Source organism: Zalophus californianus, chromosome 8 (assembly GCF_009762305.2).
Source record: "Zalophus californianus isolate mZalCal1 chromosome 8, mZalCal1.pri.v2, whole genome shotgun sequence".
NCBI lineage: Eukaryota > Metazoa > Chordata > Mammalia > Carnivora > Otariidae > Zalophus > Zalophus californianus.
The window spans coordinates 27,484,674-27,505,818 of NC_045602.1; the positions used below are offsets into that span (position 1 = coordinate 27,484,674).

The 21,145-nt window shown below is 39.6% G+C and overlaps 1 protein-coding gene across 9 annotated transcripts in view; it reads left to right on the forward strand.

Annotated features, from left to right (window-relative positions):
* LTBP1 (latent transforming growth factor beta binding protein 1) overlaps positions 1 to 21,145 on the forward strand; it is a 388,182-nt gene that overhangs the window by 300,378 nt on the left and 66,659 nt on the right. For all 9 annotated transcript variants that reach the window (XM_027621433.2, XM_027621430.2, XM_027621432.2 and 6 more), the window contains 3 exons: positions 248 to 370; positions 6,864 to 6,986; positions 12,171 to 12,296. In XM_027621433.2, the coding sequence (XP_027477234.2) occupies positions 248 to 370; positions 6,864 to 6,986; positions 12,171 to 12,296 (372 nt within the window). The remainder of the gene's footprint in view (positions 1 to 247; positions 371 to 6,863; positions 6,987 to 12,170; positions 12,297 to 21,145) is intronic.

Sequence of the window (21,145 nt, forward strand, 5' to 3'; positions counted from 1 at the left end):
GCCACTCATTGGTGAACATTGGGATTAATATGCACAGATTCTTAGCTTACTGGTTAAGATTTTAAGTTCATCTGGATTTTCCCTCCTGGGGGATTCATGACCTTTTACTAGAGATCAGTTTAATTCACATAACAAAGAGCCTAAATTAATTGTAACCTAGATAATTTATAGACTTCTTTACATGCATGATTAAAAATATTTTTAAAGTACCACTTATACAGTTTTTTTTTTACTCTCTTGCCCGTAGATATTGATGAATGTCAGCACCATCACCTCTGCAGTAATGGACAGTGCAGGAACACAGAGGGCTCTTTCCTCTGTGTTTGTGACCGAGGTTACAGAGCATCCGCCCTTGGGGACCACTGTGAAGGTGAGAATTGCTCCTGATTGCAGAATCCCAGAAAAATCTGGACATCATCCTGGCTTTTGTACTTGAGTCCAACCTTTTGACCTCACAGTCAGGACATTAGGTTCCTGCAAAATCATTTTCCCCATGGTCACACAAATAATGAAAAGAAGCCAGTAGAATCCAGGTTTTCCTTGCACTGCTCAGAGCTGTGGTTTAGAAGAATGATGCCGCTAAATGAGTAAAGAGTCAGTTTCACTTTCCTCAGCTTTAGATGGTTTTTCCTGGGTATATAGTTCTGAACAGTAACACCTTATTTATGCAGGACCAGCATGCAAATAAGTAAACACAAGTGAATTTTCCAGATAGCTGGGAAGTTTTTAAGAGCTAAACTTTAATTCAATTTTGAGTTTTTTGCATAAGTATTTCTAAAAGATACCCCAGGTGTAGAGCATGGTATAATTGTAACCACCCCACTACCTGCTGTGCCTCGGAGCCTCTGGGGTGGTCGGCTGGTCTTTCACCAGCCTGTCACATGTGAACTCTCTGTGCTTATTGTCTACCCACCTCACCGTTTTTTTCCAGTTCATCCTCTGATGTCCCACATGTAGAACCTGTCAGTTGTGAGACCAGAAATAGGAGTGTGGCAGGGCTATGCCTCACATGGAGAGTTAGAGTCTGTGAGTGAGGGGTTAAACCCCACCTTGGAGAGAAACACATGAGCTTTTTAGGGAGTGGTTTTGTGGCACAAATGTGATACACAGTGAAAAATGGCCATGATACTTTCTCCCTTGTCAGTCCCTCTTGGTTGGGAAAGATCCATTATACTTCATAGCATCCTACTTTACTGACCAGAGAACTTGGAACAACCAGAGACAAACTTTCCAGAGGGCAGTTGGGGCAGTTTCAGAGGCCTTAAAATGCATGTTATTGCTAAATAAGTAAACCATCTAGGATTTGATCCTAAGGTAATAATAGTCTTCAAAGGGCTAATGACTCCATTGAAAAGTTGTAATCAGCATGCCTATTGAAAAATAGGCAAACAAGTGATGATCTAAATAATGAAATTTGATTGAAAAATTGTGTATTGGGAACTCTGTAACATAGGGATAACTGTTAATGATTCAACATAGTGGCTTTCTAAGGTGGGAGAGGCAGACGTGCCTCTGGGGACCAGCCATGGAAGAACTACTTCCAGAATAAATTGGATGATGGGGCACATGCTAAGGCCCTGAAAACCTAAACTGACCACCAGCATCTCTTCTGTCCTACCCCTTGACTGACCCAGAGGGCAACCAAGGCTATTGATTGGTCCTCAGTAGAGGGCATGTTGCTGTATTTTGGCTGTTTTAATGTGTTGCCCATCTCATCAGAAGTCCAGGATTTTTTATTCTATCAACATCAACCGCATGAAAAGCTAAACAAAAACTTTTTAGCCAATTTGCTCATCATTGTTAACATAGATACTCAATAAGAAGGCTTCTTTTGGAGTATATAATTGGTCCTTTGTCTCTTAAAGTCAGGGCTAATTTCCCTAGTGTTCTAGGTTATAAATAGAATTGGAGTCCATTCAACTAATTCAGTGCTGTCTTTGAAACTATAGTAGCATTTCAGCCTGCTAATTCCCAGCTAGTAGTGTTTCCGACCCTCCTCAGTGGTATTTAGCTGTAATTAACTGAGCTGTTGCTGTTCACATGCCTCTCACAGCTGTGGGAGGAAGAACCATCTTTCTTGTTGGCTTTTATATTTACATGTGTAACTTTCCTCTAATAATTCTGCCAAAGGCCTTGTTTTCTTGAAGTGTTATCCTACAGTCTTTCTGGAAGTCAGAATCAGAGTCAGAATCCCAAGTATTGTGCTAATTTCTCTGTGTTACTTGCACCAACATGCTCAGTAGCCATTCAGCCTGTGAAGGGTGGCCTCCATTGTTCTGGTTATTAGAGGTCTTGGCATCTCAGCCTTTAAAGGCCCTGCCTCTGACTTGTTCCCTTTCTAGATACAGTCTCTATTTCCATGTGCACCTTAGCCCCTTCCCCAGCCCATCACTATGATTGCTCCATGCTAGTCCCTTGCAAAGTCTGAAAAAGAAGATTTATGATTTACTCTGCCTTTCTGTGGCCCCTCTCTCTTGGTCGTTTCTTTGTGGACCAAATCAAAAAAGGTGAGAAAAGAAGTGCTTGTATTTGTTTCCTTGTGACATTTCTTTCCAAGTCAAAATCATTCATTCTTTTCATGTATGCATTCATTACACAAATATTTGCATGCCAGGGATGTACCAGGTATTGTTAGGTATAGGATATATAGTAATAAACCAAAGAGACAAAAATTCTTTCCTTTGTGGAGCTAACATTCTAGTGAGGGAGATATGCATGATAAATAAGTAAAATATATAGTTAGTTAAGTGGCAATAAATGCTATGGAGAGAAATAAAAGGGGGAAATGGGAAGTGTGGAAGGGGGGAGGGGGCTGATCTGAAAGGCAGATGGACCTATGTGTGTGGAATTCACTAGTGGGTCCTGGGCTGCGAGTCATTAACATATAGATAGTGTTTAAGCTGTGAAATTAGAAGACATCACCAAGGGAGTAAGTATAGTTAGAGGAGAAAAGGGGTCAAAGATGGAGTCCTGGCCCCTCACTTATAAGTGAGGAGGAGGATAGGAACAAGCAAAGGGGATTGAGACCAAGTGGCAAGAGAGGAAGGATGAAAATCAAAATCCAAGAGAAGAAAACATTTCAGAGAGGAGGGAGTCATGAACTGTTGTCAAACATTGCTGCTAAGCAAGATGAGGGCCAGAATTGACCATGGGATTAAACAGGGTGTGGATCTCTGGTGGCTTTGACCAGTGCATTCTCTAGTGAAGGTGTGATCAAGATTGACATCATTTCCTTAAAGCCTGTTGCCCAAATCTTAGAAGGACTCTGTCTTTCACACCACCTTAGGCAGTGGTGCAGGACCGTCCCATGTGTTGGGCTCTCTCTTAATGTTCAGCCTGCTTTTTCTTTTCTTTCTCTTCTCTTCTTTTTCTTCTTTTTTTTTGCTTTTGAAGATAGAGGTCTTTCAAAAGAAATTTAGACTAAATCAGGCTCTAATATAATGCAGTTTTCAAATCTATACAATCATTTATAAACACTTAGAATAAGTGTTTCTTTTCCTCACAGAGGTTCTCTTAGATTTTGAAAAATGAATGAATCAAATGATTTTAAAGTAGTATGCACAAAGCTGATGCACTTCCATTATGCTAAGGCAAACATCTAGGTAATGCAGTGTGTTCCTCTTGTGGATGAAATTCATGTTCTCAGGGCTCTCCTTCATCTTTTTTGAATTGAGATTTTTCACATGATGCTAATGACCCAATATGCCTTTCCTTGGTTATCTTAGTTTCCTACAGAACAAGGAAAGGTAAATCTAAAAACCGACTGCCTACGTAACACCCATGAGAATAGCTGTGGAGCTGTTAGAATAAATATGGAGAGTTGGAGCTCTCATGCCAGCCTGTGGGAACGTAAAATGGGGCAGCCACTTTAGGGGACCGTTTAATCACAACTTAAACCTACTTTGTGACTCAGCCACTCCACCCCTAGGAATTTACTCAAGGAAAATGAAAGCCTGTGATTACACAAAGACTAACACATGAATGTTTATTAAAACTTTATTCATAATAGCCAAACTGTAAACAATCCAGGCACTCATCAAAGGTGAATGGGTCAACAAATTGCGGCACATTCTTATGGTAGAATACTACTCGGCAATAAGGAGGAGAGAACTGTTGGTACACATGATAACTTAGATCAGTCTCAAAAACACTGTGCTGATCAGAAGCCAAACGGAAAAGGGGCACAAGGAAACCTTTAGGGTGATGGAAATGCCTACATCTTTTTTTTTAATGGTTGGTCTAATATATTCACTTAATACATGTTTTATGGCAGAGATTCATACACAGTAGATGCGCTTATCCCCATTTGGCACAATCATTATTGAAAACAAATCAGAGAGTTGGGGTTTATGAATTATTTTCACAGAATTTATATCTAAAAGCCTAGCCTCAGTTAACTTTGTTTCCACTTTTAGAAATCTTGATATACCAAGGGTCAGTTAGCTGGTGAATAAAACATTCTTTGGCATGGAAATGAAACCTAAAGGTTTCACACTTCATGGGAGACACTCCTGCATGCTCTTCTCTGTCTTGTGAATAATTTTTCTTTAGTGTCTCTTTCGTGGCATGAGGTTAATTAGGAATGGAAATTTCAGGGCAGACTGGAAAAGGAGTCAAAGGGAAATATCACCAAGCCTTATGTTTGTAACTATAGAATAACATTCTTATAGAGATATCTCACAGTTCTTTAAAAAATGATTGCATTTGCGATGATATAAGAATCCAACAGTGATCCCAACAGATGTAAATGGACAAAGAAATGTCTACTTTGATTGTGATGGTGATCACAAGAATGGATCTACATTTGTTCAAACTCATTGAACTAGACTCTTAAAATTAAATGCATGTATTGTATGTAAATTTTACTTGAGTGAAGTTGGAAAAACACACTGAAGAAGGGATAACCCACTTTAGTTGTGACAACGTCACGTCAGCTGTGTTTTATGTTCTAGGATCAGTATTCAGAAACATTTTAATCTAGCGGGACAGCCTGACTTGTGTTTCTTTCGGTGGAGTAAAATTGTAAGGTGCTTGCTTGTTTCTCTTTTATTTGCCTCATGAACGGTACAGAAGCCAGTTAATAAGTGGATTGGGTTCTATGAGGAAAATTTAATTTGGTGTGCCAACATTTTGAATGAGACAGTGAGGAGATTGAGACTGCAACTGTCTCCATGTTCACTTCTTCCTGGAACTTCTCATGCGTTTTCACAGCAATCATAATTATTGGCAAGAAATGCCATCATATGCCAAGGTCTGAGAGAACAAAGAAGGTTTTGTTCCTTAGCTTTCCTCAGTGCTCATAATTGAAGTCCTGCACAGACAACAGAAGAGGGAGTCATGGACTATGTTAGGAGTAATGAGCTCTGACTGGAAGTAAATGTGGTAATAAAGAGTCCTTGTGAAAGATCAGCCCAGCATTCACGCAGTGAGGGGGGTCATTAATTGTCTCACATGCTCACAGTCAGAACTCATTACTGGTTACGTAAACCATGTTTAGTTGCACATGTGCTATAAATATATGCATTAAAAAAATCCAGTCAACCTCAAACCTATTGGTGATAGCTGCTGAGTAAGTGACTTCAATGGAGCTTTTGATCTCACTGATTCCCTTTCCTGCCAAAATCCCCCTTCTTCCCCTCCTCCACTTTCTCCTCAGCTCTCCAGGCTTCAAGTAAATCCCCTCTGTTACATGAAGCTTTTATGATATCTGTTCTCTAAATCCATGTGACACATGAAGTTGGTACTATTCTTTTGACAAGTAATTATATATTTTGGCAACTCTTGGGTTGAATTTGCTTGGACTTACAAAGCAATGTAATATTTTGTGCTTATTTTTATTCATATAATTTAAATCATTTCTGTTTGGGAGAGGAAATCATGCCACATACTTTAAAAATTTTCTTATAATGCAGAGTATAGGATCTTGTATAAATAGGTGCTCAAGATAGTCTTCTTTTTTTTCTTTTTTGAGAGGGAGAGCGGTGGGAGAAGGGCAGAGGGAGAGGGAGAGAGAGAATTGTAATCAGGTTCCATGCCTAGTGTGAGCCCCACACAGGACTTGGTCTCACGACCCTGAAATTGTGACCTGAGCCAAAATCAAGAGTCAGACACTTAACTGACTGAGCCATCCAAGTGCCCCCACTCACTTTCTATATTTATTACTTATGTTTTAGAGAGGGAGATGGGGGGGAGGGGCAGAGGGAGAGAAAGAATCTTAAGCAGACTACATACCCAATGCAGAGTCTGTGTTGGGGCTCAATCTCGGGACCCTGAGATCATGACCTGAGCTGAAATCGAGTGGGATGCTTACCTGACTTAGCTACCCAGGCGCCCCTAGATGCTCAGGATATTCTTAATATTTATTTATTTATTTATTTATTTATTTATTTGAGAGAGAGAGAGAGAGAGTACAAGCAGGGGGAGGGGCAGAGAGAGAGGGACAAGCAGACTCCTCGCTGAGCAGGGAGCCCAACTCTGGGCTGAATCCCAGGACCCCAGGATCGTGACCCAAGCCGAAGGCAGATCCATCCAGGTGTCCCTCTTAATACATATTTAAAGAATATTTTTATTCCCTCTTGTTACCAAGAACATAGCCAAGTAAATTGTTTAGTACAAGACTTTGACGTTTTCTTTTCCAAATTTCATTTGATGTTAAAACTTTAGTTTATTGTTCAAAGCCAAAATCTTTTCAGAATGTTTCATTTTTAAAAATCAAAAGTTAAAAAGCTGTCTTCCATTAAAAATCATATTCTTGTGAAAGATGTAAAATAATGTTCATTTATGTGATTTGTGTGTAAGAGTTATGCTTAATTTTTTTAAATATAGTTTATTCCATCTTTTAAATTTTTAAAATTGACTTACAGATATCAACGAATGCTTGGAGGACAACAGTGTTTGCCAAGGAGGAGACTGCATTAACACTGAAGGGTCGTATGATTGTACTTGTCCAGATGGATTCCAGCTAAACGACAACAAAGGATGTCAAGGTACTTCTCTGCTTTTTAGTCCTAATTTACATAGTTGTTCAGTTCTTTGGTGCTTCCTGATGGTAGTCTGTGGCTTTACCCATTTATATATAAATGAGCTATGCCAATTTAAGTTTTAAAAATCTCTTGGGTCTGCATCAAGTATGGGAAGTTCTTACTTTGTACTCCATGTTAACTGAAACTCAAGCATTTTGGAATTGTGCCCTAGCTTTGCAAGCTTTGGTGGTAACTGAGATTACCTGAAATTGCTGTTCCTTCCATGGGTCAGTCTTGGTGCTAGATTAAAAATTATCTCCTGGCTTTTTTTATGTCCTTTGTGGGTATATTTCATTTTATCTCATAGCTGGTATTTATCCATCCTTTCCTTGATCCCTGTTTTTATCCAATATTCAGCTTTTTCATCTTCCTAAAAAAAAAAAAAACACTCATTAATAATTTGGTCAAAATTATGGAGGTATAGAGGACAGGATTTTATTATTTCTTCAAAGTGCTATCACATTTCATCTCCCAAACAAAGGTATAGAGGACGCAAGGGACTGATAAGAATACAGCACCAACCACAAGAGCTTTAATTGAACACCTACTATGTGCCAGTTGCTATGGGTGGCTCATGGATTTGTGGAGAATTTAAGAGGCAGCTTTTCTTATATCCATCCATTTTGTACATGAGTAACTGAGGCTCAGAGAAACTAATTAGCATGCTCCTCCCTTGAGATTTGAACCCAAGATCTTTTCCCACCATTCTCTCCTGTGTTGCCCTACCAGTAATTACTACATTTATAGCGAAAAGAAAGAAGCCTGTGAGATTCAGTGTTTTTCGCCCAGTATAGCACACTGAGTTCTTGGTGATGCTGGGACTAAAAAATCAGATTGTTTAGATCCCTCATCTCTACATTTTTAGCTCTACCTGGCTGCCCTCCCAGTTTTCCTTTTTATTAGTCTTAAGAAATCCATGCCTGTTTCTTCCACCAAAGACTCTCACTTATATTTATCTTTATACTTACTTATTTCTGCTACTTGGATAATTTTTTTTTCCTAGTTGTTTCCCCTCCATTCATGAACTGTGAAGTGTATCCCAAAGTACATATAAGTAAAGGTTGTTGAAGTTCTTCTTTATCCACTGCTCCTGGACATGAATAATTTTTTAATTCTGGATTTTCATCAATTGTGTCTTCTCTCTCATGTCCCTGATGTGTAGTACTTGAAAGGGAGGGTGGCGTGTACTGTCTAAGAGGTAGCACTAGAATCACACTGTACGCTATATTCGTAGCATTGTCCACACGCAGCTCTATGTCACTGTGATACCAAAGGCACGGGCCTTTGCCTCGAGATCTTTTAAAATTAATTTACTTACTGATCCAAGATTTAACTGTACTGCGATGTACCTCATTTGCTGTCCTATATTCATTTACCATTGTGATGCAGTAAGGTGAATTTAAATTTTTCAGTATTTTCAATGCAGAAAATAAATGTGCTTGGATTTAATGCAACAGAGAAGAAATATTTGAATTATAAAATTACCGTGCTAATATTAGAAACTGTACATCTTCAAATGAATCTTGATTTATATAAAATGCCAAGAGTTGCCCCCTAAAAAAACCCCAGTATCCTGTTTTTTATTATAGACATTTGGGTTTAAAAGCAATACTTTCTTTTCTCATTCTTCTCCTCCACAGTTTTTTTTTTTTTTTAAAGATTTTATTTATTTATCTGAGAGAGAGAATGAGAGAGAGAGCGAGCATATTGCGGATTTCATAAACTTTTAAGAGTTAAATCATAAGGAAGTAATTTAGCCATCTGATTTATTAATTATACTACTGTCTTCTCTCAGTACATTAAATTTGTTTGTGATTTGATATCAACTCTAATATGTCACTTCTCCAAACATGTTTTATTAACTGTAAATCCTTAAATTAATATGTCTGCTTAAAAATCCAAACAAATGAAAAATATTCCTGAAGCAGCTTTTAGTACCGTTTAGATTATTATCTACGAATCTGTTCCATCACCCACCTTTCCCTGATTAGAGGCTGTTTATAATGACAGTGTACACTCATCTTGTTTTAAATCCTCTCTTTTGGCTATGTCACTAGAGGCAGCCTTCTGATCTTTCAGTCCACCTGAAGTTACTAGCCTACTTCTGTCTAATCTCATGGCCAGGTCACATTCTGTACATAGGCATAGATTTTAGAGTTTGTTTTAATGCTGAAAATGTGATTGATGCCAGTGCTGATAACCATGGGACACACATGAATGACAGTGTGTGATAGACATAAGCTTTAAACTTTACCTAATAATCTGAAGATAGTTCCGTATTCCGTAAGGCATTTTCAATTGAAAGTGTAAGAGTCTTCCCCCAGCAAAATTAATGCTGATATACAGACAGCGTGGAAATTCCATGTTAATAGTCTCTGTAGGAATGTGACAGCGTACATTTGAGATTCGGAACACACTTCAGTTTTGTGTTTTGACTTACACATAAGAAATTGTGAATTTCTGTGGAATCTCGGACCCGTGAAAGAAACCCAACTTAAATATAGTCTGGCTTTCGGTTGAGTTACTAGCAGCATAGCTTAAAAATGCCTCAATAAGTACAACCCAAATTGAATGCATATGTTTCTCTAGTTCCAGATATTCATGTTGTTCTTTCTTAGTGGTTTCCTGGAAAAAAGTCTGGGAATTCATCTTCAGTTCCTGTCATCAAACTTTTTAGACAATTATTTGTTAATCAGTGACTTCTCTTGAAGCAAGTACTTCATGCACATTATTCCCTATGCAAAGTTGCAAGTTGGCAGCTCTTAAAGGGCCACATTGAGATATAGGATGAAATAAGGAGGAGGTTTGGATAACCTGTTCGGCTCCACAAGGTGGATATGGACCTTGGACTTGCCCCCCAGGCCAGTAGAACTTTATTGAACCTTGTTGCCCAGATAGAGGTAACTCAAGGCAGCAGGTTGGAAAGAAAGAAACTAAAAGCCAAGAGAAGGTCAGAGTTCAAAAAAGATGACCAGTCTAAGGTGTTACCAGTGGGTAGGGACAAATCATAAAAGGTATCAGAGATTTTATAAAAGAAGTGAAGGATTTCTGGGGCGCCTGGGTGGCTCAGTTGGGTAAGTGACTGCCTTTAGCTCAGGTCATGATCTCAGGGTCCTGGGATCAAGCCCCGCATCGGGCTCCCTGCTCGGCGGGAAGCCTGCTTCTCCCTCTGACCCTCCCCCTGCTTGTGTTCCCTCTCTCGCTGTCTCTCTCTCTCTCTGTCAATTAAATAAATAAAATCTTAAAAAAAAAAAAATGAAGGATTTCACAGGGTGAAGTCACATTGAGAAGTAGTCAAGTAGAAAATGATTCATTGCTTTTCCTCGAAATGCTCTTGAAGTAGTGACAATAACAAGAATGGGAGGATTGTTAACAAATATGAGTAATTCCTGCTTGGTTTCTTATTTTGATTCAGCAGTGAATAGGCCAAATAGTGCGAATATATGGCAGATGGAATGGTAAAGAGTTAAGGATTGATATAGACAGATGAATAAATCAGTGGTGTTGCCAGAATATCTGTCACGTGAGGTGAGTAGAGCAAAAAGAAGAGCACCAGGAGATCCTGGGTGCAGAGAAAGGGATGGCTTTATGGAGGAGAAATGTAGGGTTGATGGGTAAGCATGTTCTAGAGGTCACTGGGAAGGGCTCCTAATCCATGTTTTTCATGTGCCCATTAAGCTTTACAACTATCCATGTTGGCTCCTCCCTCCCCTATTATATTGTGAGCTTCATAATGGTGAGGGCCCCAGCCTGTTCAGCCTTCTCATAGGAAGCATTCAGTAAATGGTTTTAACTGAACTAAAAATGGACTTCTAAGAAGATGTATCAACGACCTCTTTACTGAGAGGTAAAGGAGACTTCAGAAAGGGAAGAAAATGGCCTTAGTAGGGCTCCTTCCTGTAGGGTGCCAAGAACCTGTGATAATTTTCATGGCCCTAGTTAACTAAGAGTACCTTAACCAGTCATGGTTTAATTAGGAGAGAATGAGCATAACTGAGATTTTGTGGTGGGTAAACATCCCTAATACACTATGAATGTGCTGTACTAGGAGTTGGGGACTCCATTCAAATATGTAGTTCTCTTCAAGGAGCCATCAGTGTGATAAGGGAAACAACTGAGTAAAACATTGATTAAAACACAGTGCAGACAGGTAGTTGCATGTATCAGTACTGGTGTGAATAAATGACCATTCTCTAGGATTCCTTATATTGTCACTGTAAGCACTTGTATCCACGATAATTAGCACTAGTTTGATAGAACATTTCACTTCATGCATTGAAAGTGTTTAGGAGTGCGTCATGACCCTGGCCATGGGGAGTGTAATCACGCTTCATTGAGAACAAGCAGGTCCGCACAAGACTTGTGCTAAGATGGTCAACACACGTGTACAGCATTATTTGTTCATGAGCATTAATAATCGTAGCTACCACTTTCTGACCCTTTTTTTTGTATGTTAGGCACTATACTAAGCCCTTGACCCTCATTCATGAATTGCATCATCGCAAAGCTGTGCAAATGATTAAAATTTCCCTCATCTCAAAGGCCTTCTTTTTCTTGTATTTTGTGTCTTCTCTCCATTTTCAACCAATTACAGATTAGAGGCTATTTCATTTATATATTCAGACATTTGTGAAGGGCCACTTTAGGGACCAGAGACTATCAGTAAGACATGTCCAGTTTTGCCCTTAAGGAGTTCACATCGTGGGGGTCCGTTGGCGTGGAGGTGACATGATGCTGTGGGGCTCCGTCAGGATTGTGTGCATGGCCGTGGGAGAGGACAAGAACACAGCACGCGCATAGATGAAGACTGTTTCTCGGAGGAGTTGTTTGTTAGTGTTCCTCAAGCCTCCAGTAGGTCTTAAAAAAAAAAAAAAAATACATTCAGGTTGAACATCTGAAAATGAAAATGCTTTTTTCTTTGTAAATTGAAAATGGTTGAACATTGGCTTATTCGTATGATTGAACCAAAGTAGTTTTTCTCTTAAAACAGTCCAACTGGTGGTCTGATATATGTACAAATAATACATTTGGGCCATAGAATAAATATCTGACGCTTTTGTAATAGATTCGCTTACTGTATGTCTGCCATCATATGAAACCAAAGGAAAAAAATTTTTTTCGCATATTTGGAACTCTTTTCAATTGCAGATATTAATGAATGTGAACAGCCCGGACGCTGTGGTCCTCATGGAGAGTGTCTCAACACAGATGGTTCTTTTCACTGTGTCTGTGAACAGGGTTTCTCAATTTCTGCAGATGGCCGTACGTGTGAAGGTAAGATAAACCGTCAGGAGGCCTGTAATTATCTCATGATAAAGCAGAGAGGAGATTGCTTTCTGTTGAAGCAGGCAGAGGCTGGAAGACACTATGAGATACTCATGATTTAAGGCCTCCAAGCATGTATGCATCAAGGTGACTCCTCACAGCTCGGGAATTGCTGGGATTTACACATAGGATAACCTAAGGTTATGATGATGAAAATACTCACGGGTGATTCCACTACTGGTACTGAATTAATTAATGGAAACATGCAGGACACGATGATTTCAGGTCCACGTGGGGAAACCTGTCAGCAACCTCCCTGATGTAACTCAAGACTCGGCCAGTTTTGGTTCAGGGTCATACAGATCATCTTCATCACTGTGAACATGGCTTGTGTGATTCTTCTCTGTACCACTGTCAGCAGAGATTTTCATTATTTCCCTAACCTCCTTAGCTGTAGGTTGGTGTATGTTCTTGCCCATTTGTAATTATTATCTCCTTGAAAGATAATTGTGTTGTAAGACATTAAGGTAAGAGCGTTGGCTTTCTCTTTGCAACCTCTGTGTGTTTGCAGGGATACAGCACTGTTTATGTTCATAAGATTTATGTTCTTAATGATTTATTATAGTTTGATAAGTTGAGGAATAATTCACCTGAACCTTTTTAAAAGGAAACTGAGAAGGTTCCCATAATCGTAATTTCAGTCCATCTCTTGGAGCACCTAGGTTATCAAAAGCCAGCTAAGTTGGAAAGAAGTAAATTGCAAAGGTTCTGTCCCGGGCCTATGACAGAACCCAAATTCTTTGTTCTAAAAGAGAGCGCAGCAGGAAGTGCCTCCTGTCCTTGCTCGTACCACGGCGGAAGCAAGCCAAGGAATGGCGACCAGGTTCATCTGAAAGTCATTATTATATTGGGAAGAATAAACTGATCTTATAAAAAGCAGGCGATTGTTGAAATTGCTCTCTTGCTGAGTAGACAAAACATTGATGCCAGATTTGGCTTCAAGTGAAAGAGAGAGAGTGTGGGGTGCAGTTTGAGCAAGCGGATTTTGAGGGGTTTGGAAGCCATCGGAAGTTGGGAAACGGGGAAAAACATCATTGAAGGTGGTCATGAGAGGTTTGCAAGGGTTCCGTGGTACAGTGATTCGAGTTTTACCTTACCTTTATTTAGACCTTGAGCCTAGAGTTCTTAAGAAAGACCCTACGTGAATACATCCGTTGTTCTGCAGAGACAGCAGCATTCCCTGGCAGAGGGTCAGGGTGCTAGCCCATCTGAGTCACTGATGACACTGATGGGCAGAAGGCACATTTCCCTGCATTCCAGAAAGATGCAGGCTTGATTCTTCGTTTGGGTCTGAAACATGGATTAGAAGGGCTTCCTTCCCTGAAAAATGGTCCATGTTATAACTACCGATGGTGGTGCCATGCAGAAATGATGTTCAGAAAAAACTGCAGGTCACCTCACATGCTCACTAGCGGAAGTTATTGTTCCAGAAGAATATACCCATATAAATACTTTCGCATCCATTTTGTCTTTTGTACTTAGCGATTTTCTTTTAATTCCGTGTTTTTTAAATACTGATTTCTTTTTTTTTACTAATCTAAAAATACTTTTTAAATACTGATATAATCATTCTAATTTACTTGCAGTTCTAATTTTGTTAGGCGTCTACTTGGCAAAGACTTGGATTTTAAAATGTGTTTTTAGAAAACTTCCAGTACTTTGTAAATTACTACACTATTTAGTATACTTTCTTTGACAGTTGGTCCATATTTTTTTACTCTAGAAACTGGACAGTTTTATAAGTAATAAAATAGGTAATTTAGAATATTGTGCTGATATATGGCAGTATAACTAGAAATCTCCCTAATTATTAGGCATGTTAGTCTCTTTCTAGAAGAAGCTTTGCAAAGCTTTCATTTTTTATGGGCTTACTCCACTGCATTAAACTGGTCCAAATTTTCCTTTGTTGGACTTAGCCTGAAACTTGTGGCAGTAGCAGAATGTCCTGATTCTACCCCTGGCTGTGGTGTAGGATGAAGCCAGCCCATGTGATCAGGGTTTAGCTGTGGAACTGATGTGCATAGTACTTAACACTGAGAAGTGACTGGCTCTCTTCATGGCCTCCCACCAGCTTATTTCTGAGCTTTGGGTTTAGGCAGCTGGAGACTTGAGGACGCAGGGCTGGGATAGCCTGCTCTAGGCTGGGCTAACTGCATCCTGCCCAGCTGAGGGAAGGAGGGCCTGTCCCTGATTTCCAGTGGCTTTGTTGGTATCTGCTCCCAGTTACTGAACCACAGTGGAGAGACATACTCCATCAGCATAAACTATCTCAGGTATCAGGTAGCATGGCAGATTGTATAGAAATAAAAACAGCACCACTGAATCCTTCCTTCCCCTTCTGTATGTGGTGTTCTGGGAACATGTACCTGGTAGAGGAAGGAGGAACACCTTGATTCTCCTACAGGACATGGAGAACAACAGTGTTCTTTGAAATTCAGCTGGAGTAGAGTGGGTGGGAAGTATGTGGCGAGTGAGCTGTTGATTCATCTCTTCATTTACAGAGTGCCTGTCTTGTGCCAGGCAAAACACAGTTCTTGTCCACTTGGAACCTACCTTCCAGGAGGGGAATCTGGGATAAATAAGTAAATAGTACATACAGAAAATTATCTTTTTGCCTTTAAACAATATAACATAGTTATGCTTTAGGGATATAAGTCCATACAGGTTATTTGGGTGCCTGCGTGGCTCAACCAGTTAAGCATCCAACTCTTGATTTTGGCTCAGGTCATGATCTCAGGGATTTGAGATCGAGCCCCATATATTGGGCTCCACACTGGGTGTGGAGAGCCTGCTTAAGATTCTCTTTCTCTCTCTATCTCCCCCTCCCCCCCCAAAAAAATAAATAAGCACAGGTTGCAACATGATAAATTATGCAGGTCAGGTCATTTTTCACCCATCTCACACATGGGTGTTGGAAAAGTGCAGGGAAACTGGACTGTCCTGATGGACTTCCTCTTTTCTGCTTCCCTTTCTTCCTAGAACTGTGGTTCGTCTCCTCCTGCCTCCACCTCTGTGTCCTTTAGCTAGAGTGTTTATCTTGTGTAGAAAAGCAAAGGAAACTTTTTACCTCTTTCACTAAGTTCAGTTTTATGTCCCAATTTATCTTATTCATGTGTTTAAAAAATCACCGTTCTTTTGCTCTTCTAGTTTTTTGTTGTGGTGGTGGTGGTTGTTGCAGAGCTTTACCTCATGAAGAATATTCATCATCCCATGTGTAAACTGACCCAGGGTTTGGGTTCATCCTCGACAGCAGAATGTGTGTGAGTGGGAGAGTAGGGAAACTTGTGGCCGTCATATTCCTAAGTGTCACACGTCTGTCCCCTGATGCCCCCCCACACACACACCAAACCAGCCTCTTATTTGGCATCATGCCATGTGTGGGTCTTTGCACGCTGCTCTGGCCAGGGGCCGTGGTGCTCTCTCAGATGGGCATCCAGGTTGAGTGAGAGTTTATACAACAAGTGCAGCTGGGGACATCGGACATGTCTAGACCTCACTGCTTTCCAGCCTGTTCACACCTCAGAATGGCCGCGCTGATCTAGCAGGAACCTAAAGGAGCAACACAGCACCGGTGGCTTATAGAACCTAGTTAGTCATGGCTAATTAGGCCTCCAAACCATGGCCAGAATCCCTCCCTGAAGCCTTGTCTTTTAGAAAGCATGCTCATTCATTCATTTGACAGACAGTAAGTGTATGCTACGTGCCCCCCACTCTTCTCAGTACGGGGGCTATGTCGGTGAATAACAACAATTCCCGCTTTCTTATAAACTATGTAACAGGCTAGAGAGACAGAAACCCTGTGGGAAAAGGAAGTAGAGCAGGGTGAGGGAGATCTGAGGGCTGGAGCAAGGAATGGAAAGCTGGTACCTTACTAACTCGGGGTGGGGGGGGGCTGAGTTGGCCATTCTGCCTTATACTGAGAGAAATCAGAGAAATTTTGTGTCTGGGTAACTAAGTGAAGCCTTATCAGGTACCCTTTTTTACACTGGTCATCCCCTGGCTGAGGGGTAATAGCTTGTCAGTAAATAGACCGGAGGGCATGAGATTGTCTGCTGAGGGCTGCTAGCCTCTTGCCCACATGAATTCTCTTTCGACAGGGGAGTACAAATCAGAGTGAGAGCAAATCCTAATGTAAACTATGGACTTGGGTTGATAATAACGGGTCAGTGTATGTTCATCAGTCATAACAAATGTTCAGGGATGTTGATAGTGGGGGAGCCTGGGCAAGAGGATTGGGGGGTTGGGGAGACAGGAGGGGAATATGGGAACTTTCAGTGAAATTTTCCCGTGAACTTGAAACTGCTCTTGAATATAACCTTTGTTTTTAAAAGTCAGGCATTTCTAGAATTACCTGTTTTTCATAAGAAAGGAAAAATCAAAACCCTTAATTTTAATTCTGTGTTCTCCTGTACTTTCCTCCTCTGGATGTTATTTCTTACTTTTTAAAAATAATACCTCAGACAGGCTCTGTGATCAGAAGCTTCAGCTCCCACTTTCAAGACAATTCTAATGCTGATTCAGAATTTGACAACTAAAAAGATTGGAAGAAGACTTCTTATAACATGTAGCCTGAACACTGAATCCCAGTGTATTCAAAGAATCCAGCCCTGTTGTTAAATAGCTCTAGAGATTCTAATCCTATAACTTTTTAGGGTATCTTCTAAAAACTGCTTCTTGCTAACTCACTCATTGGAAAGGGAGAATGTAATCAGAGGCAAGTGGTCAGGATGGCTAACCTCCTGAACTTTACTGAGAACAGTGATATCAGAAAGACTAAAAGAGGGGCTCCTGGCTGGCTCAGAAGAGCCTGTGACTCTTGATTTCAGTGTTGTGAGTTCGAGCCCCATATTGGGTGTAGACATTACTAAAAAATTTTTTAAAAAGCCTAAAGAAGTTAGGTTTAAACTCTGAGGCTAATTTTGTGTTCATTGGAACCAGAAAATACGGGTAAAGGCAACTTTTACCAAATCGAAGAAATAAAAACTAATCCGAAGCAAGCACGGTTTTGTTTTCAGAATAATAGGTACATTTTCTACTGAGAAGTATAGAAAGAAGGTATAAAACCGTTGCTGACAGTGAGCCAAGGCAGTTGGTGGCTTTGTAGCATAGAGATACAACTTTATATCCATCACCAAGGAGAAAATATTTTTTAAAATGATTTAGTCAAGTAGGATGTAATATATTACATCTGGCTGCTTGGCCCAAAGAGCTTTAGGTTTTTTGCTTTTTTTTTTTTTAGTTTTTGTGTTTATTTTGTTTTTGTTTTTTTGTTTGTTTGTTTTTTTAATAGCTTTAGAGTCAGAAATTGAAAAATCTAGTAAGAGAATACAATCTGAGTGTTTCTTTTCTAAAGAAAGAGAACTTAGGTTAACAATAAGATCCTTCCCCCCCCCCACAACATGTAAAAAGGAAAAGGATCCTACAACATTCCAGGTAAAGAAGGGAAATGGCTTCCTGCTATATAAAGGCTACTGTTCTTCACGCTCACTGCTTCCGTGAATGTACTTCGGCGGAAGTGAGTGAAAATGGATGTTTAAATCATTAGGGAGAGAGCTGAGGAAATTTTGCTGGAATAAGCTGCTTTTGGATCTGGAATACATATTTTCCATGCATTGCTTGATTGTCTTCCGTATATCAACATTTTTATAAAGAAATTCTTAATAGTAGCAGAGAAATTCAAGAGCTCTTCCTAAGCCTTTTATCACTGCTGACCTTTTAAAACCCCAGAGCTATGGAAAATCATCTGTTCATAGACAGAGAAGTAAACACTTTCCTTGAAGCCAAAAGATAGACATGGAACTGCCAGAAAGTGAAGTCTGCCGAGAGTGAGCTGCCCCCTCCACCATCTACTGCCACCCAGCGCTCCGCCAGGGCATCAGGCTTCCTGCATCTATTTTGGTGAATCTTTTGATGTCCTCCACAAGCAGAGTACTTAATAGGCCATGGAAGATTGTTGTGAGTAGTACTTTTACGCGTTAGGCTTCAGTTGTAATATCTAATACATCAATTCCAGAATTGGTTATTTGTTAGGCATCCAGCTGATGGACTATTCCGTGGTGGTCTTGGACTCCCAACATGAGTGGACTGGAGATTCTTCCTATAGTATATGATGTCATGACCTTATTAAAATGAGAGCAATAATAATAATAATAGCTAGCATTTGTTGAATTCTTCTTGTGAGCCAGGCACTATGCTAAGTGCATTGTACCAGTTTTCTCATTTAATCTTCATGACAAACCTATGGGTAGGGTGAGTATTAATCGGAATGCTTTTGGTGGCAATGAACAACTTAAAACAAGGAAATTCATTATACTAAGAAGTGTAGAGATGGTCACCTCTCCTCTGTTAGAGGTCTTTGTTCAAATGTCTCTTTCTCAGGGAACACTTTCTAGCCACCCTTTCTCACATTCACCCTCTAATATTTCCTGTTCCCCCCTTTGCTCTTTTTTAACCACCTTATTCTCCTTTCTCTTGTTGTTTATCGTCAGACCCCATTCCTGGACACTAAGGCTAATGAGGCCTTGCGAGGGCGCCTGGGTGGCTCAGTTGGTTAAGCGACTGCCTTTGGCTCAGGTCATGATCCTGGAGTCCCTGGATCGAGTCCCGCATCGGGCTCCCTGCTCGGCGGGGAGTCTGCTTCTCCCTCTGACCCTCCCCCCATCTCATGTGCTTTCTCTCTCATTCTCTCTCTCTCTCAAATAAATAAATCTTAAAAAAAAAAAAATGAGGCCTTGCGATCAGTCTTGTTCACAACTGTATGGCATTGAGAATAATTAGTTAGGGCACAATAAAAAGTGAGTGAATGAAAATGTAAAGAGGGGGTCTGTAACTCATCCTGGCATACCAGGAAACAGATACAATAAGAGGACTCCAAACTGAGTGTATTTTGTGTACTTTGGTGAAGCCTTTTCTATTTTTTGAAGACTTAATTCTCTAAAGCACACCCTGTGTAATTCTGTATTGGGTACAGAAGTGGTTAAGAATTTAGGCTGGATTCCGAGTGTGTGGGCTTGAACTCTTACTCTGCCTCCAAGCTGTGTAAACTTGAGGAAGTTACTTAAAGCTCGTGTACCTCAGTTCCCCACAAGCATAATGCACTCATGGAGTCATTGTAAGAGTTAAATATATTGATGTGTGTTGACAAGTACCAACTTAGAATGGAGCCTGTCCCCATAAGTTGTGCTCCATGAATGTGAATTCTCTTTAGTGTGTTAGCACTTTTACATAGATACCTTAGTTATGTTGCCATTTGTTTCCTTAATATGTGGACATCTAAAAGGAGGGAGCATTTAACACCTATTTGTTTTTATGTGATCAGTGCTTACAAAATGCACAACATACAGTCAGATTACATAAGTCTTTGTGAACTAAATTGTCTGTTCTAAGACCAGGTCTGGATATAAATGAAGTACTACATTATATTCTATCTACTTTTAAACCCCAAATTTATTTAATATAAATTATATAAGTCATATAAAATATAGGATAGTAACCCATTTATACCTAATGTGCTTTAATTCTTCACCCTTTGTTTTCCCTAAGAGTTGTAGTTCTATTCACCTCCTAAGTTTTAAAATGTTTCAAGTTTTAAAAGGTTTCAAGTTTTCAAATGTTTTGTGAATCAATTGCCAATAAACCAAACGGATGGCTAATGCTGATGCTTATTTGCATTTAAACATTGAAGTTGTTATTTCTAGAGATACACTATTTTCTGTGGCTTCATAACTGAACTTTCTTGGCCTCCTATTTGAATATAGAAAGAGAAAAATTAGAATAGTGAAAAAAATGGGAATTTTTTTTGGCCAGTCCTATGTTGCTTTTGGGGCCCAAGTGTCAAAAAGATGAATCTGGAGTTTGATGTGTTTGGCCTGTGCTTAGGGCTTTCTCCCAGTCCTCACTGGCAGTACCTCTTGGTGTTAAGAAAGACTATATGGAAAGAGAAAATGTACGGTGTGACTCTAAAGTTAGAAGAAGATGTTTATTTTTTGGAAAATCTTGGTTGTAAAAATGTACAGTTATTAAATTAATGCAAAGATAATCCAGTGGTTATAAATAAATATATTCAGAGAAAATAGTGCATTTCAAAAATTTTATAGTGTGTAAAAAAGAAACACTAAATATATTTCACACATTATCTTTTGCAAGTAATTGTGTTAGAAATATGCAATTGAAGTCCAGCCTCTTTTCTATAAGTATCTAAGGAAATTTTTCTGAATGGAATGGAATTTCTTCCTCATAGAGAATTTATTCAAATTCTTTGCTTTTTGTGATAGTCCATTATATAACAGTAAATTAGGATGATTCTTTACCTTCAGGAGCAGAGAAGTTTTTTTTTGGTTTTTGTTTTTGTTTTTGTTTTTGTTTTAAAGCTTCTCATTTCTTCCCTTCACATTTTTAGGAATGTTTCTTTTCTGTAGCAGATTTAAATCCTTCTAATTGAACTTTTCCAGTTTTTATATAAAATTCTGTCAGTCCATAATGGGGACAAATGGCATTTTGAATTCAGAAATACTCTGTGATCCTCTTTTTCTCAAAAGAAGTATAAATGCTTTGTGTATACAGGCTTAGCTTTTGTCCAAAGAAAAAGTGTTTTATGTCACATTGAAAATACCCTGCTTTTCAACTTGGTTCAAAATTTTTCCTGTAAGTGTCACAGATACTTAGTTTTGGATTTTAACCGATAATATTGGGATTTTTTATTGTAATTGCACAAACATCTGGCACACACAATGGCATCCCCACGCAGCACCTCCGCCCCACCCTGTGCCCTGGTTCTCTGAGAGGACAGATAGGCGCCC